The 27,081-nt window shown below is 50.4% G+C and overlaps 12 protein-coding genes across 12 annotated transcripts, besides 2 other annotated features; 9 read left to right on the top strand and 3 right to left on the bottom strand.

Moving 5' to 3' along the window:
• Positions 1–689: 689 nt before the first annotated feature.
• N7515_004030 (uncharacterized protein) lies at positions 690–1,263 on the bottom strand (the record flags this gene model as incomplete). Its single annotated transcript, XM_056664774.1, has 2 exons — positions 690–1,005; positions 1,055–1,263. 2 exons carry the CDS (start codon positions 1,261–1,263, stop codon positions 690–692), a joined length of 525 nt encoding a protein of 174 aa, XP_056523831.1.
• Positions 1,264–1,424: 161 nt separating this feature from the next.
• Positions 1,425–1,952, top strand: N7515_004031 (uncharacterized protein; the record flags this gene model as incomplete). Its single annotated transcript, XM_056664775.1, has 1 exon — positions 1,425–1,952. One exon carries the CDS (start codon positions 1,425–1,427, stop codon positions 1,950–1,952), a length of 528 nt encoding a protein of 175 aa, XP_056523832.1.
• Positions 1,953–2,910: 958 nt separating this feature from the next.
• On the bottom strand, positions 2,911–4,008 carry N7515_004032 (uncharacterized protein; the record flags this gene model as incomplete). The annotated part of the gene is made up of 1 exon (XM_056664776.1): positions 2,911–4,008. The coding sequence occupies one exon, from the start codon at positions 4,006–4,008 to the stop codon at positions 2,911–2,913; it is 1,098 nt and encodes a 365-aa protein (XP_056523833.1).
• Positions 4,009–4,751: 743 nt separating this feature from the next.
• On the top strand, positions 4,752–6,145 carry N7515_004033 (uncharacterized protein; the record flags this gene model as incomplete). The annotated part of the gene is given in 7 exon segments (XM_056664777.1): positions 4,752–4,946; positions 4,959–5,016; positions 5,277–5,316; positions 5,340–5,681; positions 5,707–5,799; positions 5,857–5,934; positions 6,004–6,145. 7 exon segments carry the CDS (start codon positions 4,752–4,754, stop codon positions 6,143–6,145), a joined length of 948 nt encoding a protein of 315 aa, XP_056523834.1.
• A 152-nt stretch (positions 6,146–6,297) lies between these two features.
• Positions 6,298–6,491: a sequence feature (Protein overlapping with rRNA (N7515_004034, KAJ5139186.1) was converted to a misc_feature.).
• A 70-nt stretch (positions 6,492–6,561) lies between these two features.
• Positions 6,562–6,571: a sequence feature (Protein overlapping with rRNA (N7515_004034, KAJ5139186.1) was converted to a misc_feature.).
• Positions 6,572–7,198: 627 nt separating this feature from the next.
• On the top strand, positions 7,199–7,735 carry N7515_004035 (uncharacterized protein; the record flags this gene model as incomplete). Its single annotated transcript, XM_056664779.1, is given in 3 exon segments — positions 7,199–7,244; positions 7,255–7,496; positions 7,550–7,735. 3 exon segments carry the CDS (start codon positions 7,199–7,201, stop codon positions 7,733–7,735), a joined length of 474 nt encoding a protein of 157 aa, XP_056523836.1.
• A 302-nt stretch (positions 7,736–8,037) lies between these two features.
• N7515_004036 (uncharacterized protein) lies at positions 8,038–8,371 on the top strand (the record flags this gene model as incomplete). Its single annotated transcript, XM_056664780.1, has 2 exons — positions 8,038–8,045; positions 8,119–8,371. 2 exons carry the CDS (start codon positions 8,038–8,040, stop codon positions 8,369–8,371), a joined length of 261 nt encoding a protein of 86 aa, XP_056523837.1.
• Positions 8,372–10,831: 2,460 nt separating this feature from the next.
• Positions 10,832–11,089, top strand: N7515_004037 (uncharacterized protein; the record flags this gene model as incomplete). The annotated part of the gene is made up of 1 exon (XM_056664781.1): positions 10,832–11,089. One exon carries the CDS (start codon positions 10,832–10,834, stop codon positions 11,087–11,089), a length of 258 nt encoding a protein of 85 aa, XP_056523838.1.
• A 4,199-nt stretch (positions 11,090–15,288) lies between these two features.
• On the top strand, positions 15,289–16,882 carry N7515_004038 (uncharacterized protein; the record flags this gene model as incomplete). Its single annotated transcript, XM_056664782.1, has 2 exons — positions 15,289–16,465; positions 16,527–16,882. 2 exons carry the CDS (start codon positions 15,289–15,291, stop codon positions 16,880–16,882), a joined length of 1,533 nt encoding a protein of 510 aa, XP_056523839.1.
• A 1,615-nt stretch (positions 16,883–18,497) lies between these two features.
• On the top strand, positions 18,498–19,741 carry N7515_004039 (uncharacterized protein; the record flags this gene model as incomplete). The annotated part of the gene is made up of 2 exons (XM_056664783.1): positions 18,498–18,584; positions 18,920–19,741. 2 exons carry the CDS (start codon positions 18,498–18,500, stop codon positions 19,739–19,741), a joined length of 909 nt encoding a protein of 302 aa, XP_056523840.1.
• A 146-nt stretch (positions 19,742–19,887) lies between these two features.
• N7515_004040 (uncharacterized protein) lies at positions 19,888–20,458 on the top strand (the record flags this gene model as incomplete). The annotated part of the gene is made up of 4 exons (XM_056664784.1): positions 19,888–19,964; positions 20,087–20,126; positions 20,184–20,288; positions 20,438–20,458. Coding segments are annotated over 4 exons (243 nt in total), but the record flags the coding sequence as incomplete, so codon positions are not given.
• Positions 20,459–22,038: 1,580 nt separating this feature from the next.
• N7515_004041 (uncharacterized protein) lies at positions 22,039–23,655 on the bottom strand (the record flags this gene model as incomplete). The annotated part of the gene is made up of 2 exons (XM_056664785.1): positions 22,039–23,004; positions 23,125–23,655. The coding sequence occupies 2 exons, from the start codon at positions 23,653–23,655 to the stop codon at positions 22,039–22,041; spliced, it is 1,497 nt and encodes a 498-aa protein (XP_056523842.1).
• A 1,496-nt stretch (positions 23,656–25,151) lies between these two features.
• Positions 25,152–26,729, top strand: N7515_004042 (uncharacterized protein; the record flags this gene model as incomplete). Its single annotated transcript, XM_056664786.1, has 1 exon — positions 25,152–26,729. One exon carries the CDS (start codon positions 25,152–25,154, stop codon positions 26,727–26,729), a length of 1,578 nt encoding a protein of 525 aa, XP_056523843.1.
• Between the last annotated feature and the right edge of the window lie 352 nt (positions 26,730–27,081).

The raw sequence follows: 27,081 nt of genomic DNA on the forward strand, positions 1-27,081 counted from the left end.
TGAAGGTATGTCCAGCGAGGGGTTCGGCATGTCGGCAGAATCGGCAGTTCAGCGGAAGGTCAGACAGTCTGGAAGAGTTGTCCTATTATGCCCGTGAGGGCCGGATAAAACTGTGCAAGAAGTGCCAGAGACCTGGGCATATCCAGTCGCACTGCTCGAGTGAAAGCAGATGCGGCCACTGCGCTGCTTTCGCTGGCCTGAGAGTGTCCGTCGGCAAAGTGACCGCATCCGCTTTCGCTGGAGCAGTGCGACCGGATGTGCCCAGGTCTCTGGCACTTCTTGCATAGCTTTATCGGCCCTTCACGGCATAATCGGACCGCGTGGTGGATTTGGCGGCCCCAGACGACTCCCGAGGCGATGGCGCGATTGGCCACGACTGGGCTGGTGAACTCGATCAAAAAAATCGAGCCCTCCGCTCTCTCACCCGGGCGGGTCATCCATCCAAGATATTGGATCTTGGCGTTTTCACCTCAGTTGTTCTGAGCTAGTAGCTCGCTCGCAATATTCGCCATCGTCCGCGGAGAGACCTTTATGGACCGTACGGGGATATGGTACGCTACCACTCCCCATGAGGGTTCTTGGACCACCGAGCCTGGTCCAAAGGCGCTCAACCAGGCGGTCTGCTTGCGGAGGGCTTGTGCCCCTGCAGCACTGTTGGCGATCATCGCCACATCCCCGGACGGCAGTTTTCAGGCAGCGACAAATGAGGCATGTTCGGCCAATGGTTGGTGGCCATTCGGGGTTCTTTGTCTTTCAGCCCTCTCAACCAAATTCTCAACCAAATTCTTCGGCGTGAGCTTCCTAAGTAGGTCCCAGTTCCCCCCAACCTTGACGATGATCTCTCGGTCCTCGCAGGTTTCGATCTCGGGTATTCCTGGCGGCGATGGTGTGTTGTTCCGGTTTACGGAAGCTGCAGTGGTCGCTTGGTCTCTGGCGCGGAAGCTGCGCCATGCCGCCGTGGAATCCGCCGCGGGGGCGGAAATGGTGGTTTCAATCTTCTCAGTCCTTTGATTGAGGCGTTCGGTGTTGGTGTTGATTGCTCAGCGCCTCAAACACCTTGGTCATCCCCTGGCCGTCGCCCCGTTGGGCGTTCATGGCGTGTTTTCGGATGGACCGAATGAATCCAGTGACATACGGATCCTCCGTGCCACTGTTTTCAATGTAGCGGAGCACCCGTAGGGCACATTCCGCGATTTCATCTATGGTTCTGGGCGGATCCGCGGGGGTCTTCGGTTTTTGCGGTTGTCCTCCTTCAGGGGCCATGTAGCGTTCGGTGTTGATGTTGATCTTGATCAGCGCCTCAAGCACCGGCAAAAATGTTTTCTTGAGATATCTCGCCAACCAGAGGACCTACGGCCTCGTGAATTAGTTCATGCTGACCGTAACTCGAAGCGCTACTATCCGATACCTATTTTATAGGAAGGATGCCAGCGATGGTTGCGACGGGTGCGAACGCACAAACTTTGCCCCCTGGAGGAGGTCAACCTCAGAAATCAAAGACCCCCGCCGATCCGCCGAGAACCATGGACGAGATCGCAGAAGGTGCCCTACGGGTGCTCCACCACATTGAGAACAGTGGTACGGAGGATCCATATGTCACTGGATTTATTCGGTCCATCCGAAAATACGCAATGAACGCCCAACGGGGCGACGGCCAGGGGATGGCCAAGGTGTTTGAGGCGCTGACCAAGATCAACGCCAACACCGAACGCCTCAATCAAAGGATTGAGAAGATTGAAACCACCATTTCCGCCCCCGCGGCGGATCCCGCGGCGGCATGGCGCAGCTTCCGCGCCAGAGACCAAGCGACCACTCCAGCTTCCGTAAACCGGAACAACACAACATCGCCGCCAGGGATACCTGAGGTCGAAACCCGCGAGGACCGAGAGGTCATCGTCAAGGTTGGGGAGCCGGGACCAGATCAGGAAGCTCACGCCGAAGAATTTGGTTGAGCGGGCTGAAAGACAAAGAACCCGCGGGCAAATGAATATCTCTCTCTCTCTGTGTGTGTGCCTGAAAAAACGTCAACGATATGAATAAATTGGTAACAGCCTGGAACTGGGGCTGTGAAACAATGGGTACAACAGCGAAACTAAAGGCTGCCATGATGGAGGAGAGGAAAGGAAGGGATGAGAAAACCATGATATGATAACTACGGAGTACACGAGGGATTCAGGGGGGTTTATATCCCTCTGACCTCGGAGAAAAGGTGATCCGACAAAGTGGAGCACAATGTAAACTCTTCGATACCAGGTGAAGCACTACGATCCTGACAATTGGAAAGAATAAAAAACATACAACAGTGAGGATTCGCTGGTGGTCACCCACCCAACTACTAACTCACCGGCGTGTGGCTTAAGTACGGCTGAGCGGACGGGAAGCCCTGTTTTCCACACCCTATGGTCGTATGTACTGGAATCTTAGTTCAATCTAATTATAAAGACAACATGGACAGATCTTGGAGCGACCGCTCCTTACGACGCGATCCCAATTCCGGCAAAAAGAAGCCGAGCCAAAGCCAGAAGACGACGACGAAATAACCTCCAGAGACAGCAAATCTGGCAAGGGAACAGGCGGCGAAGACTATTTGCAAATTGCAATATCGGATGACCACCAACCCCCAATTCAACCGAAGACGTTCTGGGGCGAATACGGACACGCCACGTCAACTGGCCAATCTAGAAATATAGGTATGGCTAGCTTGCATGGCCAGGAAACTAAACGTTGCTTTGACTGATCTGCAACGATACCTATCAATGCCAATATTATCAACGTCTATCCGACCTTCCATGGTTGTATGCAGGCTTGGTAGGTCTGGCCCTTCGCATTCCATATGAAGAATATTGCTTGATTGACTAGCAAAATGTCCATAGCATCAACCTAATACAGAATATATTCTCGATCACTTAATCACTTCTTATTGGATATTGCGGAGTGGCTACCGAGAACGAGGAAGCGAAGGACGCATTGGGAAGCTCCTACCGCGCGCATGTCTAACTGGTGGCCTTCAGAACAATGCTCAGGGCAATGAGAGAGCCAACACAAGAGAGAGTGAGAGAGAATCGGGCAGGAACTGCCGCCTTTCTCCAGGACTTCCCTGAAGCTGTTGCAGAGCTCGGAGATCGACCTGATGACCGCCTTCTCTGCCTCCAGCAAGCCAAGGATATTCACAGCATCGTCAAGATGCTGCTTTATGGCTGTATCGGGATTGCTGAAGGTCCTGTCACAAATCGCCGTGCCTAGCTTGCGCCAGGCCGCCAGGACAAAACTCGAACCAGCAGTGGTAGGGCCGAAACTTCCGTACAGCTTGCTGAATTTGTCAAGCACCAGCTGGTACTGGGCAAGCAGGTCGTAGCTGAAGTCGGTCAGGGCAGGCAACCTTCTGGCACGACGATCCTCTATGATCCTCTTGAGAGAGTGATCTGTGAGATGGCCATCGTCGTGGGCCTCCATCAGGAAATGGTTGGCAGCTTGAGAGATTGCACCCTCAAGCTGCCCATACCACGCAGCCTGTTGCTCGCTGCTGGTAGACATTCCCTGAGAGGCCGAAGTGCTTACCTGCCCCTCCTCATTGGAGTTGGTCGATGGTCCATCCGCCATCGTGTCGTCCCCAGGATCCCTCTCCTTGCCCTTGCCGTTGCCCTTGTTCGTGGCGTCCGTGCTTTCGACTGGGGCTGCCATGTCCTGGTAGCCGGCAACGCCCTGGCCAGGGGCAGCCACCACAGATGGTACGACCTCCTTGGCGGTAGATGGGCCAGCAACAACGGGAGAAGGACGTCTCGGAAGAACCCTGACGACGACGGGCTTCTCTTGTTGTGGAGGGGATGGCGTACGTGACATCTCCACATCCTGACTGTCGATTTGATGGGCCGCGCAGTCGGTCATTGAAATCTCGCTTTGCAGCGAGGAAGCAGCAGGGGATGGGACATCATGAATGGAAATGTGACTCCCAGGGGAAGAGCCATCCTGCATCTGGATGTCATTGTCCGGAGAAGGAGCATCCTGCATTGAGATATCGCTAGGGCTAGGTGGGGACGCATCGGCGATCGAGATGTCACTGTCGGCCGGACTCGCGGGTGAGCAATCCCGAATTGGATAATTGTCAGCTTCCCAATCATGTCCGTCATTACGCCAGTTGTGACGGACTCGCTTCCTTGGGCCGGGGGGAGGGGGGGCTCTGCGATCCATCCGCCTCAGACGGCGACATCCAGCCGTCTGCGGAATAGCGGGCCCGGGGAGAAGCGGCGTCGGGAGAGATGGAAGAGGCAGGGGGGACGCGGCTTCAGGAGATGTGGAGTGGTACTTAGTTGCTGCGGATTATATAACAACCCATATCACGGACCGAAAGTATAAAGAACAAAAGAGATAACTTGTTCCTGTGCTGAGAAGGTAATAGAACTGGAGAAGGGAAGAGGAAATAAGAAGAAGAGCTGGGCAGACGAACACCTTTTTATGTTCTTCCGTGCTCGCTCCTTCCCTCCTAGGTATGGTTCGCTCCTTCCCTTAACTGCGTTTAAATCTCGGAACATAACTAAGCAACAGTGTCTCTTTTAACCTTTCACCTCACTCACCTACCCACCCCTCTTCCTCTCAACAACTCATCACCTAACTTATGGTCATCCAAACAACGACTTACTGAAAGTCATTCCAAGTCGATCAAGGTTCATACGGTACTGTCTTTCACTCCCACATTCATCTTAACATGAAGTGCATCGTACTAAATCCAGATGAAAGTCACAGATCCTGTCAACATGCCACATCTTCCTGGTCGAAAGATTTACACCAAAGATGCCACGGCAGCCACCGTTCCCACTCTTTTGGTTGGACAGCACCACATGGAATCTAGTGCTCTCCACAGCCTCTATTTCCCGAGCCGTCTCTCTCGCTGGTCTACTTTTCTACGGGCCGTGGAAGCAACGAGCAAATCGCAGACATTGAGTTCAAGAGTACTCAAGTAGACCCAACGCCTTGATGATGAGGCAGTTGAGCTCGGTGACGAGCACGGGCTTCAGGGCCGTTTCCAGCAATCACTGGGCTCTTTAATGGGGCATATCTTCAAACCTCATGCCATTGAGAAGGTGCAGCAACTAATTGTAGTTGGGGCCGTGGCGAGGCTGCTGAGCCATTTCATCCATGTCAGGAGACCATCCAGATGCCTTCATGGCAGTGTTACTGTGCAATCGATCGACCTATATTTTGCCGACTTAAAATGCTTAGGAAGCTCATACGCTGGTGTACCTGGTGTGAACTTGAAGAGCAGCAATAAAGAGCTAAAGATTATAGGGGAGCTGAAAGTTCCTGGATCGAGCAACACAGGTTAGCTGATGTCGCCGATGAAGAAGACGAACCCAGGCAATTACTCGCCCAACCGATGAGCTGTCGCTTTTCATGACGCAACAGGATATCGACTATGGTCATGAGCCCGGATCCGCTGCCGCAAAGTTTCTCTGCCACCCGAAGGACGACCCCAGAAAGCTAGCATATATCCGAATCTATCGTCAAATCCGTATCTGTGGCTTCGAATTTGCCCCTTCTAGTATCCGAGCTAGCCACGCAATTAAGAAAGAGACGATTACGGAATTAGTGGCATTCAAGACACTGAAGGAGCTGGCATGTCCTGCCGTCCCCCAACTCCTAGGTTACCAAGCAGGAACGCAGGGGGAGCACGAAATCCCTGGTGGGTATGAAATCTCGATTGTCTGGGAGAAAGTTCCGGGAGAGCCTGTCTCAGGACTACTTTTGGAGTCTCAACGAACAGCAGCGCGGTAGTATCCGCGAAGAATTTCGCCGGGTCTACCAGTACGTTCATATCCTCAGCCCCTACCTGTAGAAATAAGAGACTGACTATTCAAATAGACAGCTTTTGGGATGCGGCGTCAAGCCATGTATGGCCACCACCTCGAAGCTCATATATGATGAGTCTACTGGCAAGATGTATATGATATTTATCCATGGTCGAAGATTCTTAAGCGGGCACTGACTCTCATTTTGATTATTTAATAGGCACATTTCCGGGTTTCGGATGGCAGCCCTTGAGTGCGATACAAACCAACAGTTTCGGAGAACAGACTATGTCATGTACGGATTGGCTAAGCGATCTGACCGGACGGATTGGTACGATGACGACAGTGCATGGAAATGGTGATGAGAGGGGAAATTATTGAGTCGGGCAATGCATTATTGCATATCCATGGTGGTTTGCAATGAGTATTGAGGCTTGTTTGGTTATCCTTTTGACTAGAAGAGAAGCACTTGCCTTGTGTTCCTTATTGATAGTATTAAGTCCTTGGAGGGCGTATGACGGACGACAGTGGCCATTCTTTGTGTTGGAATCAGAAAACATTAAAGGATATAATTGTGCTCGCAAGAAGATCCAGTACATACGACCATAGGGTGTGGAAAACAGGGCTTCCCGTCCGCTCAGCCGTACTTAAGCCACACGCCGGTGAGTTAGTAGTTGGGTGGGTGACCACCAGCGAATCCTCACTGTTGTATGTTTTTTGCTTCTGCCCTTTGCCTGTTTTTTGCAATTGTATGCTATGATTCCTGTCTACCCCGTAGCTCCGTATGAAACGGAAGAGGTGTGATAAATTACGTTCGACGTTCGTAGTACATACATTCGCTAATTTGTCACATACATTGCTGTGACATACCATGAGTGAGCAACCTCGGAGTCTTTATTGATGATCATAACCATTCAAAATATTACAGGTACCCTCACTTCGTGACTTCCTTTGCTGGAGAGACGCCAATTATACCTCTTAGCGTTAGACTGGAGCCCGTCTGGAGATATTAATATCATTGAAGGCCTAAGGCAACTGCAACTCGAGCCTAGTTCTCGGACACAAGTTGTACCGTTCCGAACTATCGCGTGCCAACTACAACCCTAGATACGAACGACAACACCAAAATGAAAGACTGCAAATTGAGCTAATGAAAATTTCCAGGTATATAATGCCCTTCTAATTCTATCATTGCATTATTTGTGAGAAGTTGGCAGGTGAGAAGTTGGGAGGTGAGAAGTTGGGAGGTGAGAAGGTGTGGAACTGAGAAGTTGGGAGGTGAGACAGACATTGCTTTCCTACAACTTCTCAGTTCCACACCTTCTCACCTCCCAACTTCTCACATCCCAACTTCTCACCTCCCAACTTCTCACACCGCTGATGCCGGCGCTCATAAACAAATGTCATCCATCGCCATGGACGGCCCCGCACTATGCCGGAATAACATGAGAAGTATAGACGGTGAGTGAAGATGCGGCGAGTGGAGATGAGGCGAGTGAAGATGAGGCGAGTGAAGATGAGGCGAGTGAAGATGAGGCGAGTGAAGATGAGGCGAGTGAAGATGAGGCGAGTGAAGATGAGGCGAGTGAAGATGAGGCGAGTGAAGATGAGGCGAGTGAAGATGAGGCGAGTGAAGATGAGGCGAGTTCGAGTGAGGGTACAAAAATAAGGAATATGATGGGCGACGAACCGGTATGCGTCGGTGAAGAAAGGGTATGTCACATAAGATGTCGCGAGAAAGCGTATAACCCTCCCTATGAGTCGAGCGGAGGATTGGGCGGGAACCTCACGATCCAGGGAGACCGGATGTGGATAGCCATCAGAAGGCGGAAATGGCCTTTGGCTTTCTCAGCCTCTCCGATAAGTCGGAGGAGATGGATGTCGCCTTCGACGTCTTCAGAGGAAGCGACGGCAAGGGGACCATGTTGCGAGCCTTCGGAAGGCGCGAATAGCGTCTGTCTGTCTCAGCCTCTCCGATATTCGTTGGTGATGAAAGAGTCAAGGCAGGAGGCACTTGAAAGCTTAGAGACGTGCAATTAACGTCTAGTTTTAACTTGCACCTCCTTTCCTTCGCAATCGAAGTCGGTATATTCAGGGGAACCAACCACGAGGGGACCATGTTGCGAGCCTTCAGAGGGCGCGAATGGCGTCTGGCTGTCTGCTGATATCGCCTTCGACGTCTTCAGAGGAAGCGACCGCAAGGGGACCATTTTGCGGCCTTCTGTGGCATGCCGCATCCCTGACATACAAAGGGATGTCTTTGTGAGTCTTACAGTCTTTGTGTTTGCAGACTCAAGCTCTCATAGGCAATTTGCCATCCCCTTTGTTTATCCAGGCTTTATAAACAGCGTGAATTCAAGGGCATGGAAACTGTCCAGTGTCCCCAGTTCCAGGGGTTCAGGACCAGATTCTTCTTCCTGGCTTTCGCCACGGTAGTTCCGTGGCCTCTCAGGACCTTTTCACGGCCGTTTTCGAACAATCCCTACGGCGTACCGGAAGCCGGCCATGTTGATAAGCAGCTTATCAAAGTATCGCGTGACTTTCGTGTGCGGGCCGCGCGCGAGGGTTGGTATGGCAACGGAGATTAGTCGGACCGGACTATCTTGAGCTCGATTGATGAACAGAACGCAGAATGCACGTGGGCTCTGCCTGCCAGAGATGCACGTGAGTATGACGTGGGACCGTGAGATGAGGATGGAGTGATCATGGCCCCATGGGACGGATAAATGTGAGACCGGATGTTGTCTCTGTCACTCTCTGAAGCACCTGACGGATGGGCAGGGATCGAGTGATGAGTGATTGGTCTTCCGGTGTTCGGGTTCCGGCGTTAAGCGCGGAGGTGGTCGGACTAACGTGAGACCGATCGGTCAAAAGTATGATGAGAGACGCACTTGGGTGCGGATTAATTTGAGGCAGCTCGGTACCATCGGGTAAAATGAAAAGAGAAAGAGAAAAAGAAAAAGGAAGAAGCGAACACGTGCGGCAGATATAGAGGAACACGTTCCGGGACCATGTGACTGTCGCCTTTCGAAATTCGAAAACTGAATGAACCCAGAAGTCACGTGGGCACTGTCTGGCAGAGAATCGAGAGATGCATGTGAGTATCTGTGCCGATATTCAAATCGTATCGTCAAGGTTCGTAATCCTACTATATTACGCGCCAGTTCACCGCCGGTCCGCCTTTACGACCTGTCACCTTTATATCCTAAGCTCTTTCCCGTTCAATTATTACTGGTCTCTTCGTTAATTCTCACATCAAGAAAGGAAAATGGAAGAACCAGAATCTCAAAGCCAGCATAGCCACTCTATTGAATACTACGACCTAGAGCGGTCAGACTCTATAACAGATTCTCAGAGCGGCGATGATGAAGCCTGGTGTCCTGGTGACGGTATTTGTCCGACAGAAACTCAGCTTCAATCATGTTATCAAGCCAGTCTAGACTCCTGGAGTCAAGCAGTATTGAGTCATGACGGAGCGAGTAGTCGCTAGATATTCATTTGAAGGCTTTCCTCGGTCTGCTGGACAATGTCCCCCCTTTTTTCTACAAACCGCCCAAAAACATTGACTTAACAGGTGGAACGAAGTTCCCGCTTGTCTTAAAATCATCATTGCATCTGCAGACGACGGGTCACCCCGGTTGCAGCCAACAATGGAAGCCCATTGATTACCTCCAATGTCTTGGCTTTCCGCTGCCCACAGCCTATAAAACCAACGTCGAACAACCAGTATGCAGTGTCACGATTGCAACACAGGATTTACAACCCGCATATCTCACAAGCATTGTCTTGGCTTGGTCATATATTTTGTCTTCTCGCTGGGTTGAAATACTGCAGTCTGGTGGCAAGGATTGTGCCCTTTTCCATGATAGTGGCGATTCGCCAATCGAAAACTTTTGGGAGGTCATCACACAAGGCCGTTGGCTAGCTCGGGTGAAGAGTGGACGGGCTAGCTCATACTCGCCCTGGATGCTACGAGACAAAGATGAAAGTCATAATAAACGGTACCGATGCCAGCACTGTATTCAATTCGATTTTACTGATATGGTGCACCAACAGCTACGAATGGGTCCCGTCATTACCGAATCCATCAGTTGCATTCAATATCCTTTTGAATTTCTGCATTTCAGATGGTCTCGAAAGAGAAATGCTGGTTGGCTTTGCTTCCGTCTTACTACTTCCATCACGGAATGTACCCAGCCCAAAGCTATCTCCACCTGCGATTATTTCTCGGCCCCCAACCCCCTTTCCAACAAATCTTACCATATTCCATGATATCTTCCGAAAGATTGATAAATGTATAACCCTGAGTGCTACCCAAGATGCCCTTGACTCGTTGCTATGCAGTGTGCTTTTTTGATCCAACTATACCATGCAACTTGGTTGGATCTGCATCCTCTGGTATTAAAGAGGCTATCAGTTCAGACGCCAAACTAGATCACCAGAAGCTGCTGGATGCGATTTCCTGGAAGAAACCACACTTGAGCCTCTTATGGTATTCTCTCGTGGTTCATGATCAGGCCTCACCAATCTTAAATATGTCACTCAAACGATTACCTCCTATCTGCCTCGTTGCTGCCATTTGGACAAATACAATCCAAACATTTCTACAAGTGATCTACCACTCCGAATCTACAAGCGAAACAGGTATTCCCCGAGCGGAGGAGTTCCAGATGTCTTTCTATTGCCGACCAGAAGCATCGGTGCCTTGGGTCGCCGCCCCCCTTTCGGGTTTACTACAAAGAGAAACCTCAGTCTTGAGCTTCTCGCCCATGTCGAACACAAACACTTGCCTATATCATGGGCGAACTTTTGGGTTCTACGTTCAGGCGAAAAGATTCGGGCCAGCAAACAATATGACTATGGATATGATGTTTTTCAGACGCAATTGTTTGACACGCTTGGGTATAATCATCTGAGGTGAGTTGAAGTTACATGAGCTGTTATTACTCTATATTGACATACAAGTCTGGAATTCAAATGGCGCAAAGATGCCGACGAGCAATCCCGGAGCGCAACATCTCATCTTTTTAATTGGCATAGACATCACGATGATGGTCTTTGGCTTGATGATGGAACTTCGAAAATTGAAGACATTAGGCAACTACAGCATCATCCTTGGATCGTTGATCCTTTTCACAATGCTGACCGGCATGATCCTCCAAATGAAGACAATCCATGTAGCCCAGATTTGGGTCATATCTTGGATTGGAACTCCGAAGTCCGAAAACATTGCCACACAGACCTTCAATCCGGACTTTGATGCTGTTTTCATGATATTCAAGCTCAGTGGGGCACTGGAAGGCTAATCCCGTTATGATCATGTGCATACTATAACAAAATGCAGAAAGTCTTCTCTGTAGTCCGACGCACCAGATAACGATACGACTGCTCCACTTGCAGCCAGAATGCAAATTTGACCCATAAGTTCGGCTTGCCGGCATCCATAATGTGGAGAATAGATTGCTACGTAGATCAAGGGTATGAGCTGTAATCGAATCCTGCCACTATTTGAGCACTAAAACGGAAAGGAAAGATCTCGTAGCTTCGAAGCATACCCGCCTCTTCTGTGCCTTGGGCCCTTGCTGTGGGAAGCTCAAAGGCACATGATAAGCCGCAAACAAGGCTGAGGCCGCCCAGACCATGTGATGTTCAAGGATCAGGATGCTGATTGGCTGTAATGCTCAGCCTAATGTCCGCGCCCTGCCAAGGCCCCTCCTTACTGGTCTTTCTCCTACATAGAGTAGGTTTTAAGCCTCATCTGGACCGCCCGTCTCTTTCGACTACGCCTCCCGTGCTAGCCGGGACATCAACATATAACACGGACGAGATCGCCACTAATTCGTCGACGACGGGACGTCCCATACTTATTTTCCTTGCCTAGCGACTGCTGACCCAAACATTTTCTTCAACATGGAGCAAAATAATGCATCCACGGTGGTTAGTTAGCCCACCAGCGTCCAACAATACAGATCCTACAACAAGCATCCACAGTATCCTCGCCAACTGACTCCACGCTGTCGCATACAGCACCGAAGACAGTACCGACAGCAACGAGATCACTACCAACTGACGACCCAGGGGCAATCCTGCCAGCCGCAGAAGCACCACCATCACAATACGACGAGTACGCTTCCCTCCACCACCCCCATATTCCAAAAAGAGCGAAACTGAACACTCTAAGCTAATGTAAATAGACACAAAAACCACGCCCTAGCACCACTAGAGCCAGCACAGAAAAACCCCCCAGCCAGCCCGCAAGGCCAAGGTCTCGTCAATTCCCAGCTACAAGTTGTCCCAACAGCACAACTAGGCGAAGTCCCCCGCCGCGTCCAGTGTCCATTCTGCAATCGAGAAGCGTTGACCAGAATAAGCAAGGAGTTGAACGGCTCTACATCATGAGTATCTGACCCTGCCGCTCTCAATCAGTTCCACGCGATTCTGACGCATGCTAATGGGATTAACAGCATGGCCGCCATCTGCTGGTGTATTTTCGGCGGCAATATCTGAGCTTTTCTACCCTACTGTATGGAAATGTGTCGTGATACACACCACTTCTGTACGAACTGCGGGTCGCAGGTTGCTACGTTTCCGCATGAGGCAACTGTACGGCAGTTTTCGCCGCAGGCCCCAGAGCCGGTCATTGTTGCGCCGGGATCTATTAGGCCGCCGGAGGCGGTTATGAAGAATTAGTCTAGGGGTGTGGAATATGTGTTAAATTTTCTTTCTTTTTTCGTTTTGATACCTTTTTGTTCTGAGTTAGGCGTCTTGGGCTATTGTCATATTTGTCCAATGGAAGGAAGTATGAGCTTGGTCAAGTGATTCAATGTCTGTTCTCGATTAATACGGGCGGTTTGATTGTCCTGGTCAGGAAGGCCTGAAAGTCTAGTGTGTCTGTGATTCGGCGAGGAAGAAGAGGGAGAGATTTCATATCACTAATCTGCTGTTGAAATGCATTATTTCGACACACGATCGTTGAGGAGTCCGCTTGTGTCGACCGAAGGATTGTAGTGTGGCCCTGGGGATCATCCGGTTGTACCCGTAGCCAGTAAGGATGAAGTGCTTGTGGCCCAGTCAGAGCCCTCACAAGTCACAAGGACTCATAACCCGAGGAATGACAGAACTGACCAGTTGGCAGTGTGACCAGGAGGAACCACCCAATGAGACCCTCGGCTGCTCAGGATGAATTGCTGATAGTCTGGTCTACTCAAGGGCATATAACTTGTCAGACGACTCGATATCAACGCACACAAAGAAAGATAGACACCATCACTGTCACGGAGGATCAACAAAGGAGAACAAGTCAAGCCGCACGTCCAACGGGACCGGACTACTCGATAAAGTACATCGGCCTCGTGTCGGGACAAGGTTCCAATTCCATCTAAAACTGTCTCAATGCGACAACACCTTTTTCATGGTTATCGTGGGTAAAGATAGTGAGTTTATTCGAGGTGGGCAAATGTTGTCAAAGAGATCACCCTCGGACCGGCGTGCTTTCCCGTTCTCGATATATGTGCGGAGTTATTGATATTACTTCTGCTTGACGTCGAACAGCGGTCGATTTCCATCGAGTATCACCTCCACAGTGTGATGGAGTTTTGCCTCGATAGTTGCTGGTGACTGTGGCAGAGTTATCCGAGAAAGTGGCCGAACGCCATCAGAAGGGAGTGTTGTATATAGACGTTTGGCACATTCAATATTCTTTCCTCGAGCTTAGTTCTCCTCCGCAAGAGATATGCCCACAATCGTTTGTAGTCCTCAGGTTCTCTTTCCGCCAGGGTGTCGCAGTACTGCATATCGGCAGCGAGATCATGAATAGATGCGAGGATCGAAGTACGGAGTTCTCCAGTGTCTTCGATTTCCGGAGCTGAAATGGGCATTCTGAATGACTATATAGTAGATATGTCTGACAGCGATGTGTGTTTGAGAACTTGGAGAGGGCATACCTGAAAGTTGATTGATGGGAGAGTGCTGTTGCCCGGGTCGGTAGTCATTTATACTTTCCAAAAATGGCAGGAACAGATGGATAATTTAATAATTTACTGCAAAAAGAGCTACGAGGGTTGGTCTCAAGTTCTCTTTCCATCGAATACTGTTGTCAGTATCCACTTCGTCATGCAGCTTCAGCGGAGCCGAGGAAGCGTCCTCCGTGCGCCAGTTCTTGTGAAAAAAAATGGGATACATAAAGAGCAGTTAATTCATAAACGGGAGAAACTAGTGAGTAAGTACACTCTCCAGTCCTCTGGCATGCACGCCGAATTCCAGACGTATAGCAAGCCTTCCGCCAACTGGCAAGGCTATACACAATATTTTCATCTTTATCAACAAGACTACTGTACCTTACGTCAGATTGAACTACGTCTCTGGCTATTCAGTCACAGCTTCGATTAATGATGTATTAATGGTGGTGGCACGTTCACTCTATTCTTGCTTTATATCCATATTGCTCCATGTAAATCTGTCAGGACAAATTCAGACTGAACTACAGCCATAGGCTACGAAATGAGCATTGAAAGCACATGTCACGTACTAAGGTAGTGACATAGGTTTGTAACTCAGACGGGGAGAGTCCACATGGGCATGCCAACTACAGCCCGAGATACAAATGACAACATCAAAATGAAAGGCGACAAATTGAGCTAATGAGATTTTTCAGGCATGTGAACTGTAGTACTGGCATCGTCACACCTGTGACTGCGGGAGGTCGAGGATCGAATTTCAAGCCTGTCTCTTAAGCACAAGGTACTTAAGTTGGACGTATGCGCACCAGCCGAGTGATTTCGGTTTACCCTTACCGTGGTTGCAAGGAACACCGGAAATATGTTGTATCATTCATAGTCTCGGAACAAATACATGGAAAGATAGTATCTCTATCTCTGAATTGAGGGGTTTTGAGTAGCCCACCCCTTCTGAAAATCAAAGTCTCAACTCTCAAGTGTTGCTGTGTCCACGCGCCTAGGTAGTCAAGCAGAAATAGCAATATACCAGGTCATTCAGGTTCTTTTAGACACTTAATTTAATTGAGAGTCCGTTTGTGACTCGGAAAATGCATTTGATATTGGTCAATACTAATAGGTCAATAGTCTATTACCCCAGTGAGAACCGGTACGTTTCATTTGGTCTATGTCTCTACTTTGTCTATTGTTTCCATCTTATTGTTTACTTTCATCCGTTTGAATAGGATTATTTCACAAGCCCATTTGACCATAGTACATATTGACTGTTCAAACTCTGTTGTTGTGGTCCTTGTTCAATGCCAGCCATATAGCCTCATATGACGGCACCACAATAGACTCGATATCCTATACTTATGCATTGATCTGAATAGCCTCACAATTGCAGTCACACCATAGCGGCCTAGACCTCCAGGTATGTATAAAAATACCCAAGTTTGCGCTTCATTGAATCCTTTTCCATCTCACTCTATTTTATTCCTCATATCACTTCTCTATTGCTTACCTCTCAAAACTTCTCTCGTTTCGTCGCAATTGCTATCTTGCTGGTCGAGATGGCTTTGGCTAATACCAACCTCCCGAGCTTTCGGGTGCTCTTCTCGAGCCGCGCGGACTGGCTCGCGGAACTTGCCGTTCTCGCACCTGTGGAGCCCTTCAGGTGCGAGCCATTCAACCTGACAGTCTTGGAAGGCCTCCGCTGGCTGGCACGGGGTGATGCCGTTCGTGGCGGTACAGCGCTCAGAGCGGCTGCCGCTTCTCCCCCGGCCTCTTCTCCCCCGGCCGCTTCTCCCTCTACCTCTTCTTGTACCCCGGCCGCGTCTTCTACTTTGGCTGCTTCTACCCCGGCTGCTCCTACCCCGGCCGCTTCTCCCTCGGTCGCTTCTCCCTCGGCCTCTTCTCCTTCGGCCTCTTCTCCTTCGGCCTCTTCTCCTTCGGCCTCTTCTCCTTCGGCCTCTTCTCCTTCGGCCCCTTCTCCCCAGGTCTCTTCTCCCCCGGCCCGCGCAAGTCCGCAGAGGGCTGGATGTCGCCGTTTCAGGGCGGATGGGTGGGAGAGCCCGCCAAGGAAGAGAGTCCGTCAGAACTGGCGTATTGACGGACATGATTGGGAAGCTGACAATTACCCAATTCGGGATTGCTCACCCGCGAGTCCGGCCGACAGTAACATCTCGATCGCCGATGCGTCCCCACTTAGCCCTAGCGATATGTCAATGCAGGATGCTCCTTCTCCGGACAATGACATCCAGATGCAGGATGGCTCTTCCCCTGGGAGTCACATGTCCATTGATGATGTCCCATCCCCTGCTGCTTCCTCGCTGCAAAGCGAGATTTCAATGACCGACTGCGCGGCCCATCAAATCGACAGTCAGGATGTGGAGATGTCACGTACGCCAACCCCTCCGCAACAAGAGAAGCCCGTCGTCGCCAGTGTTCTTCCGAGACGTCCTTCCCCCGTCATTGCTGGCCCGTCTACCACCAAGGAGGTCGTACCATCTGTGGTGGCGGCCCCTGGCCAGGGCGTTGCCGGCTACCAGGACATGGCAGCCCCAGTGGAAAGCACGGACGCCAAGAACAAGGGCAACGGCAAGGGCAAGGAGAGGGACCCTGGGAACGACACGATGGCGGATGGACCATCGACCAACGCCAATAAGGACGGGCAGGCAAGCACTTCGGCCTCCCAGGAAATGTCTACCAGCAGCGAGCAACAGGCTGCGTGGTATGGGCAGCTTGAGGGTGCAATCTCTCAAGCTGCCAACCATTTCCTGATGGAGGCCCACGACGATGGCCATCACAGATCACTCTCTCAAGAGGATCAAAGAGGATCGTCGTGCCAGAAGGTTGCCTGCCCTGACCGACTTCAGCTACGACCAGCTTGGCCAGTACCAGTTGGTGTTCGACAATTTCAGCAAGCTGTACGGAAGCTTCGGCCGTACCACTGCTGGCTCGAGTTTTGTCCTGGCTGCCTGGCGCAAGCTAGGCACGGTGATTTGGGGCAGAACCTTCAGCAACCCCGATACGGCCATAAAGCAGCATCTTCACGATGCTGTGAATATCCTTGCCTTGCTGAGGGCAGAGAAGTCGGCGATCAGGTCGATCTCCGAGCTCCGCAACAGCGTTCGAGAAGTCCTGGAGAAAGGCGGTGGTTCGTAACCGATTCTCTCACTCTCTCGTGTTGCTCTCGTTCTGTCTCTCTTGTTTCTTTCTGTTTTGTTTCTTTCTGTTTTGTTTTTTAGTTTCTCAGAATCTGATTCACTGTTTGAAGATTCCTTCGTTTTCACTGAAACCACATGTATTCCTTAGATCGGTATTTACTCTGTCCAGGTCGAGCCCAGGGTCAGTGCACCGGCATTTACAGTTTTACAACTACCACACGTCTATATAATAGTATTGGAACGTAATCCTGGTACATACGACCATAGGGTGTGGAAAACAGGGCTTCCCGTCCGCTCAGCCGTACTTAAGCCACACGCCGGTGAGTTAGTAGTTGGGTGGGTGACCACCAGCGAATCCTCACTGTTGTATGTTTTTTGCTTCTAGCTTTTGCCTGCTTTTTGCAATTGTATCCTGTGATTCCTGTCTACCCCGTGGCTCCGTATGAAAGGCAATAAATTCATTATCGTTCGACGTTCATACATAACTATCGCTAATAGTAATTTGTCATCTACATTGCTGTGAAATACCATCAGAGAGCGACCTTGGAGCATTTGTTGATGATCATAACTGTTAGGACCGGCGTACTGGCGGGTCCAAATGAGGGGTTCTAGGTTTAGAACTACAGTGAAGAAGTCCTAAGGGGTATTCCTGTATTCAGACTAATCGCTAAGGAGTCTTAAGTCTGACCAGCAGTCTCTGTTGTGGAGAGCCCAAGCAGGGTCACGTGGCCTGATCAAGCCCGACCGCCACGTGAATTGGCAGAATCCAGGTCCAAGTCCTCTGTGAGGCACTCGTTGGTAGAGGGACGTAACAATAACTATTCAAAATCTTACAGATACCCTCGCTTCCTTTGCTGGGGAGACGCTGGTTATCTCTTAGGGTTAGACTGGAGTCCGTCTGGAGATATTGAAGGCCTAAGGCAACTGCAACTTGAGCCTAGTTCTCGGACACAAGTTGTACCGTTCCGAACTATATCGCATGCTAACTACAACCCTCGATACAAACGACAACACCAGAATGAAAGACTGCAAATTGAGCTAATGGAATTTTCCAGGTGTGTGAAGTTTTGAACCTGAAGACTGAGATATGTGACACGGGAGTTCCTGTCCTGGAGACGCCGACGTCGTACTTTCTTGTTACCTTGCCCTGACCACTTCGTTGCCATAACCACACTCACACCTTGTATAGCTTCATCATTACCCAAGTATGTACTACGACTTCTCTTTTTTTATGTAGTTACTGTTTCTCATGGCATCACATGAGCAGACTCACATCTATCTTGTAGTTTCATCGTTGCTTCATATAGATGTTCCAACCTTGGAAGGTTCCTGCCCTGGCGAAGTCGTAGTTTCCTTGCCCTAACCACTCGTCCATGGCGTTTCCATGACCACCACCGCACCTGCCTTGGTATAACCTCAGTTTGATGTCACTTCCTGTTCAGTTGCTCGTTGCCATGGACGGTCCCAAACAATATTTATTTCTCCCATTTCTTCTGACTCTTTGTTTTCTTTTCTCCTTTCTCCTCTCCACTGCCGCTGGCTTTCTTCATTTGCTTATAGCATCTGATATTCCCTACGAACCATTCTTCATATCCATTCTTCATATCATCACCATGTACTTCACCTATCTTCCTCCCCCCGCCGATCTCATCCCCCGCTGCCGCGACGCTCCCCCTCCGAAGAAGTCCTGCCTTGTCAATGTGGATGAGCACCTGGAGGAGCTCCCATCTGACAAACCATGAGATCGGCGGGGGGAGGAAGATAGGTGAAGTACATGGTGATGATATGAAGAATGGATATGAAGAATGGATATGAAGAATGGATATGAAGAATGGTTCGTAGGGAATATCAGATGCTATAAGCAAATGAAGAAAGCCAGTGGCAGTGGAGAGGAGAAAGGAGAAAAGAAAACAAAGAGTCAGAAGAAATGGGAGAAATAAATATTGTTTGGGACCGTCCATGGCAACGAGCAACTAAACACACATCATCCACTTTGCGGATGATGTGGACCTCGTTCAGGTGAGAGTGATTCCAGCCCGAAACCTCCCCCAACGTTGCTGGCGTGAGAGCACCCCCGCTCCTTGGGGGAGTGGCCGAAGACAAGTGGCGGAAGGACTTGATCAATTACTCGCTGCATCGGTCAATCACGAACAATCGGTTCCCCAGCCAGAACTTGAAACCACCAAAACGCCAAAGGCGCAAAGCACGCTCTGCTCGGCCGCACGTGCGACGTCCTGGTCGTTTAGGTGGTGCGTATGCCACTGAACCCCGTTCTCCCAGGTTCGAACCTTCCTCGGAAGGTTCCCAGGCTACGCCGGCAGCCGATTGTTCCATTGATGCGGCGACTTCCTTCCGTGGGCAACCACCAGCGACAGCTAAGTGCGGACCACTGCCAGAGACCATCCGTCAGGGATCAACCCTTGAACCTGCCATGGACGGTTCACATGCTGTGGCTTTTGACATGTCGAGATTGACAAGTGCGCTTCCTGAGAGCCACACCTTCGATATGTCAGGGCTGCAGCATGCACTCCCTGATCTGGAGGCTACTGGTCGCGCATTCGACTTGGCTGCGCTGGTGGAAGCCCTGCCCGATCTAGATGGGTCATCCGGTACATTGCCCCTAACGCCTGTACCCAAGTCCTTGGCTGCGCCATCCACAACCAACTCTCCTTCTGAGGCTGGGCATTCACGTGTGGTCGTCCAGACCTACGTCCAGGTTGGGCCCATGGTCCGCGCCTGGTTCAGCCACCTTAGTTGGGCCTTGTTTGTGATGGCGTTCATTTTCCCAAGACTTGCGCCAGCCTTGCCAGCCGTACTTGCGTTCCTTCTCATTGTTGGGGCATGTACCCGATCCTGATAGCCAATTCCCAGGGTCCACTTCCTCGTCCACAAGGTAAGGCATGATTTCAATTCCCTTTTGTTCCTGTTTTTGTTGTTTTTTGTTCTTGTTCCGAGGCTTTTGCCGTTTGCTTTGGGTTTTTGCCCTTTAACTTCTATTTAGGATCGAAGGCGAGCGTTTCTGTCTGTGATCGTGCGGAAGGCAGCAGAACGTGTGGTGGCTTGATTGTGTGGCGACAGGGGTAAGTATCCTTCCGATATCTGATGATTCTGAGAGCTGAGTGGACTGGATTACAGGTGGCTGGTGGGTGTCGCTGCTGCGGGTCGGACCGATTGAACGTCTCTGTCTGTGAACATGCGGAAGGCAACAGAGCGTGGGGAGGCTCAATTGGATGGTGACGGGGGTAAGTATCTTTCCTATATCTGAGGCTTCTGTGAGCTGACATGAGAGCCAACCGTAGGTGGCTGGTGGGTACCGTCGCCAAACTCGAATCGATCGAACGTCTCTGTTTGTGAATGTGCGGAAGGCAGCAGGACGTGTGGTGGCTTCATCTTTTCCCAAACATGTGAGTATGATTCCGTTCCTCTTTACATTAATTCGGAATGCTGACCACACAATCTCACGGGGAAGAAACGCGCATTTCAGAATGAGACCGTGTGCAGGAGCGTGTGATGGGTCGTTTGAGTGAATACCTGTCCTTCTTGCTCTTTACAGTGTGAGGGAGATGGAGAAGAGAGGGTGAGACTGAGCCGAGGATGTGGTATCTGTGCTTCATCTCCGACAGAAATCAAAAAGTACTTTCCGTGTGATTGTCTCTCACTGTAAATGACTGAGCCAGGCTGCCAGACGAAGCTTGTATATATTGTCAAGCTCGTCCCTTATGCACAAGGTACCTAAGTTCGACGCATGTGCACCTGGCAGTCGAGTGATTGTCAAATTAATTGAGACTCATGAGAGTCTTGTGACTGGAAAAATGCATTTGATATTGGCCAATAGGTCAATAGTTTATTATCTCAGTGAGAATCGGTACCTTTTCATTTGGGCTATGTCTCTACTTTGTCCGTTGTCCTCAAGGTTTCTTCATTCCCATCTTATTGTCCACTTTCGTCCATTTAAATGGGATTGTTTCACAAACCCATTTGACTATAGTACATGTTGATTGCTCAAGCTCTCTTATTGTGGTCCTTGTTCAATGCCAGCCATATATAGCCTCATATCACGGCACCACAATAGACTCGATAGTCTATACCTATTTGTTCATCTGAATAGCATCGCAATTGCAATTACAACATAGCAGCCTATACCTCCAGCTATGCATAAAGGCGCCCAAGCTTGTGCTTCATCCAACCCTTTTCCATCTCACTCTACTTTATTCCTCATACCACTCCCCAATTTCTTACCCCAAATACTTCTCTCCTTTCGTCGCAATTGCTCTCTTGCTGGTCGAGATGGCTTCCTTTGAGATTGACCCCCTTTATATTGTCTCTATTTGCCCTCGCACATCCACCGTACACCTCCCACCCCTTCGGGGGCTTAGCCGCCCAGAATGGCTCGCGGGACGTTTCGTTCCCACTCCTATGGAGCCACACAACTTCAGGTGTGACCCATACTACCTGAAGAGGCTTCGGCCCCTGCTAGAAGGCCGAAATTGGCTGGCGCAGAGCGATGCTGTTCGTAGCGGTGTGGCGCTGAGAACGGCAGATGCTGGGTACGTACAATTTCTCATTGTGGTTGCTCGGCACGGGATCTAACATGATAAGTAGAACCAGTGCGCCACTCACCAGGCCGGCAGTGCATGAGGAAGAGGTCCTGGCTCAGTACAGCCAAGTGGGGAATAGACAAGACCCTCCCCAATATGGGGCTGTGCATACAGCGGAGAGAAGAGGGCTCGATCTCCTCACTCGAGCCTACAGTCCACCGGCCGAATTTGCGAGTACCGAGCCTGCGCCCTCATTTCCTCATGGCGCGTTTTTTGAAGCTGCTTCTGCTCCGACGTCCTACACCTCTTCCGAGGCCGCTTCTCCCTCGGCCTCTTCTATCTCTCCCGAGGATGCTTCCCCCCGGCCTCTTCCACCTCTTCCGAGGCCGCCTCTCCCCCGGGCTCTTCTATCTCTCCTGCGACTGCTTCTACCCCGGCCGCTTCTGGCGGAAATTTTGGGGAACGAACAAGAACCTAAACTCTTGAATCAACTGTGTGAAGTAATCAGAACGAAATTTACATTGACATTAACTATCCATAACTTCCTTTTCTGCGATATGACACGAGAGAGTCAGCCTCACCAGCAAACTTTGGCCGCTTCTGATGAGAATATGATTTAGTTTCTCCGTACAAAATAATCACCGAACTCGACGTTATCCTCAAGCCTCTTAAGCGTGCTTTTGTCATACTGCAGCATGATTTCAAGACCTTTGCCGTCGCCACGGCGGGGTGGCAGAATCAGACAACGGCCATCGGGCTTACCCTCAGTGTCGCCCACAGTGCATCTGAATGCTGAGGTGTAACCAAGCTGATGGCCAAAGTAGATGTCATTGTACCTGTGACCATTGACACAGACAAGAAGCATGTCTGGGCCAGGATAGCGATTGACGTTCCACGTCAATGTCGTACTTTTGGGCATCTGATTGAGGAGACCGACAAGACGCCTGACTGCCTTATCATCTACCGCAGCTATCGCTCTTTGAATGCGGAGCGCCGCCTCCGGGTAGAGCTTATTCCCAAGTTGTTTCGGTGTCAAGGATGATGATATGCCTTCCTGAAGACGGGCAACGGGTAGCCTGGCCACTGCGTTTGGCTCCGCAAAGTTTCCCCAATAGTTGGACGGGATGTAGGGATTTTTCGTACGGCCTCTGGCATCAATGGCAATGGAAAGCTTTGCCTCGGGATACACCCGAGGATCGATATTCCTGGCCACGATGATGTGACGCCAGATGAAGGCGCCCAAGGATTCGACCGTGCTGAGCTTGGTTCCGGAACAATTATTCGAGATGCGGGTTCTGAGCAGGGCAAGATTTTCTCCCGAGATGAAGTACGTAGCATATTCGAATGTGGGATCATTGGCCGAGTACGCCGTTGGATTGAGGAATTCGGTATTTTCCTCCGCAAGCTTCCAATGTGGGAATTCCTCGAGCTTAACATTCTTATCCCCCTCGACAACACCACTCCTCTCTCGAAGATGGATTTGTGAGATAGGTTTGCTGTCTAGTCCATCGGCCACAGCAGAAAAGTGAGCGCCTATCGCAGAGAATAACATGAAGTTACACTGGCCATCACCAGCCACATGCTATGTCTTCGTTAGTATTGCCCTCTGCAAGGAATTGGACTTGACAGGTTCTGTCAAAGTTTTGGCCTCGGGTCCCATCCCGTGCTTAAGAAGATGAATCGAAATCTGGTGAAGGCTTACATGTAGGCAGCTTCCAAGAATCATTCCTCCAGGTATGAAACTGGTTTGTACAACCAGTGATGGAAGTTTCACGTTGTCCGCCAGCTTGGCCGACGTTCCGAAAACGATGTGCCTGGGCAACTTATTGAGAGGGAAGTGTTCCTGCTCGAGTTGGTAGAACGTGCCAAATTTCCACAGGTCACAGAGCTCAGGTGAGGTATAATCTTTGTAATGGATTTCAACACCCTTGCTGGAGTCGAACACGAGCTCAACTTCCTCTCGGCCGTTACCGGTGTGTTTCTGCACGCAGCACGCAAGCTCCGGCATGTCATCCACGATCCTCAAGAGGGATTCCTGGAGGAGAGTGAAGATTCGTCTCTTATCTGCATCTGGGCCCAGTGGGAAGAATAGGCATATTGACATGTAGTCTCTAGGCGCAATTTGATCGATCGCAGAAAGCCTCACCCTTTGTCCGTGGCTGTGTGGGTGTGGCTTGATGACTGCGACAGAGCTTGGCGGAAAACTGACCTCAGTCTCGGCGATGGCAGACATCTTGGGTCCCTTCGTTCAAACAAGAGGAATGGGTGAGCTATTTCGTAGTAAATGCACAAATATATGTATAACGAGGTGGTAGGTGGATATAAAAAATACTAGGGGGAGGCGAAATCTTCAATTTATCATCACGGTTCCAGCAACGTTTCGTGAAGCAGCCCCCTAGGTGCCATTACCGCGTCCGCCAATGCGTCGATCATTTTATCTAGCTTGGAACAGGATCTGCTCAGGGTGACATTACAACTAAGGTGAAGGTTAAGAAGTTTCAAAGCTGCTGAATAGGGTCAGAGCAATCACATACCATAAAAATAGCACGAGATCTTCTTCCTCCCCCATGTGCGAACCCTCCAACCCACCGAGTAAAGGGCCGAGGGGGAAACAAAAGGGGAGCTGGACAATCTCCAGAGTCCAGACACCAATTGATTAAGGGATCGAGCAATAATGTAACTAACTTATCATGATTTTAGATAATTTCATGGCCGCTATGCCCTCGCGCCCAGGTGCCCATGTGTACTAAGTAGCGTGCAATAACTAGCTCGCGATTGACTGCAGGAACTTGGGACCTGTCGATCACGACCCGAAAGGCGCTTGCCCAGATCTCCGGGAGACCCACTCACACGTGGTCGACCAATAGCCGACTCGGTTTGGCCCCACAGGGCGTCTAACCATTAGTTAACTAGGCTGACATACTGGCAATTGCATAAGATTCCTTTTATCTCGATTTTGGGGGATTTTACCCTTCACCAGCCACTAACTAGTCTTAATGATAACTAACTCAAGAATGTCTAACTATTGTCTACTATGCAAAAGTGGAGTCCGCTGGAAAATGGGATAGATGCGTGAAGAAGAAAGAGCAGGGGGTTGGAGTAAGCGAGGTCACGTGACCGTCAACGCTGAACGAGGTCAAAAGGGGTTCGGTTACGGTCATACGGAGCACTCCGTACATCCTCGCCATTACCGCCTAAGCGCCTTGTGGGTTCTGTTTCGTGTGGACATTCTAAAAGAGGCAAAAGAAGATCAATTTACCCACAGTAATACTACCACGAGCAGCAGCAATGACTTCACCTGACAATGATCCCCTAACCGTCTAACGAACCCGATAGTATTGGGATGCATCCCAATACACATTGATCTGGGCAACCCGCCCAAGACGGCCCCAATTCCGGCTTTAGGGGTTCAATTGCTACTTGAGGCTAAGGCTCAGGGGCCATACCCCACCTTAATCTTTCCGCACACGACGCTATTGGACTTGGAACATCCAGATTCCAGCCGAGCAGTGGCGTCAACTGTCGATCTACATGGATAGACACCACTGTCTATGTGTGTTAGATCAATATTTGACGTCAACTCCGGAGATTAACCGCACTATTGAGTTAAGTGGTTTGCGCTTCCAATGTGACGTAAATCAGATGCTCTTAATGGTGCCACAACCTCGAACCCCCAAGCATGCGAGTCAGAATCTTCCCTATTCACTTCGGAAGACGCCTAACTTGTCAATGGAACCCCAAACATTACCTAGCTCATGGGTTGAGCCTGCGCGGCCTGTGCATCCCTCTCTCATCAAACTATCTGCTCTGGATAATTTAACCGCGCCAGTCTATCCTTCACCGACAGAGTTCTTCCCTTTAAAACCAGATGTCGATCCTAGACAGCTCTACGAAGACTGCAAACGTGGCCTCGCTCGATACTTATACGAGCACCCACATCTTGCTGGTAGAATCGTCAAGGATGAAACAGGACGCAACTCGATCGAGATTCGGCCACCGCCGTATGCCGGTGTCGACTTTGAGTTCCACGACCTCCGGGGTATAAAGGAGATGCCTACCTATGACGAGTTCAAAAGATACGGCTGGCCACTCGCTGACGGTGATCGAGATGGTCTGGGCAAACTGCGCCAAGAAGTCTTCCCAGGAGCCCAGGACGGCGATCCCATCGTTGTTGCCAAATTTAATGTCATCAAAGGCGGCATAGTGTTGCACATGTCCATTGCACATGCTATATGCGACCTTGTGCAGTGTATGGACATGTTGGGGTCTTGGGCACGTCACACGTGTGCTGTTGCCACTGCGCGGACAAAGGATCTGCCAGAGCCTCCGCTCCCGCCGCAAGTAGCAGCGAATCTGATGGACCGCTCGCCGATGACGCCTGATGTGCAGACTGAGCATGATCTCGATAAGTTGGCGGCTCGTGTAGCAAATCTTCCAAACTGGACAATGCTCGACCCTCGCGATCCACAAAAGATGTACGAGAAGATAGATGGCCTCTTCACCAAGGCTCGTTTGACAGACAATGACCTGGCCGTCTCTCCTGAAGATAAGCTTCGTCAGCCCTCGTCCTGTGTATGGACCTTCCCTCAATCATCAATCAAGAAACTGAAGCTTGCCCTGGAGAGAGCGTCGCCTAAAGACACCAGATTGTCATCTATCGACTGTCTGACGGCTTTTACCTGGCAGCGTTTCTTCAAGGCTAAATGCGCCCCAGGAGTGCCAGGCCCAGAGCCTGCACCTAAGACAACGCATATCGTTTATGTTGGGAGCGTGCGTCATCGCCTGACTCCGCCATTGCCTCTCAACTACATGCCGGCTTGCGTGGACTTCTTCCCAATTACCGAAAAGACCGACGATTTCACATCCGCAACCACGGAGACCTTGACCAGGGCGGCAACGATGATTCGCAGTTGCAACAAGAGCTGGAGCGAAGAACCATTCCGCGAATTGCTCGAGATTGCGCAGATGCACCCTATGAACCCGGGAATTGTACCAGAAGGTTCGCTCGATGCACTTGTCACTGATCACACGCGTGTGACCCCAGCCATGCTTGAGGACTGGGGTCCTGGCCTCGGACGGTGTGAGGCGTATCGTGAGCCATATTTCGGCCGGGAGTTCCCCCGTGGCGAGATTACTCTCATGCCAGCTCATGGTAAAGGCGACGTGGATGTTATGTTTGCTGGCGAGGCTGTCGTCATGGAGCGGCTGAGGAATGACAAGGAGATGAATGCTTTGGCTTCGTGTCGGTTCGTTGTGGAGGACTTTGTCAAGAGAATTGCAAAGGAGCGGCGTTCATCGAAATTATAAACATTACTGTGTGTCAACTATCTGTACAGTATACTCGCACTAGGCGGATCTAATCTTATCCCAGGCTCGTGGTATTATTCTCTGCATGTCATGAGATTAACTGTACCGTTACGATCCATTGACCCGAGAGTGTCAGGCTGCGAGATATCTGGCAGGACGTACATCGATGGATGTAGGGCGCGGCGGCGCCATAGCTAGTAAGAGAAGAGTAGAAGATGCCAAGACTCCAACCAAGGTTCATCCCAGCCGACAGCCCCAAGTGGATCCCGAACACATTTCCAGTCTCGCATACAAAAAAATATCAAAAAAGAAATCTCAGGATTGGTTTTTAGGAATAGCCGAACGCGGGGGT

Source organism: Penicillium bovifimosum (genome assembly GCF_028826915.1).
Source record: "Penicillium bovifimosum strain IBT 22155 chromosome Unknown utg000003l_segment0_segment0, whole genome shotgun sequence".
Lineage (NCBI taxonomy): Eukaryota > Fungi > Ascomycota > Eurotiomycetes > Eurotiales > Aspergillaceae > Penicillium > Penicillium bovifimosum.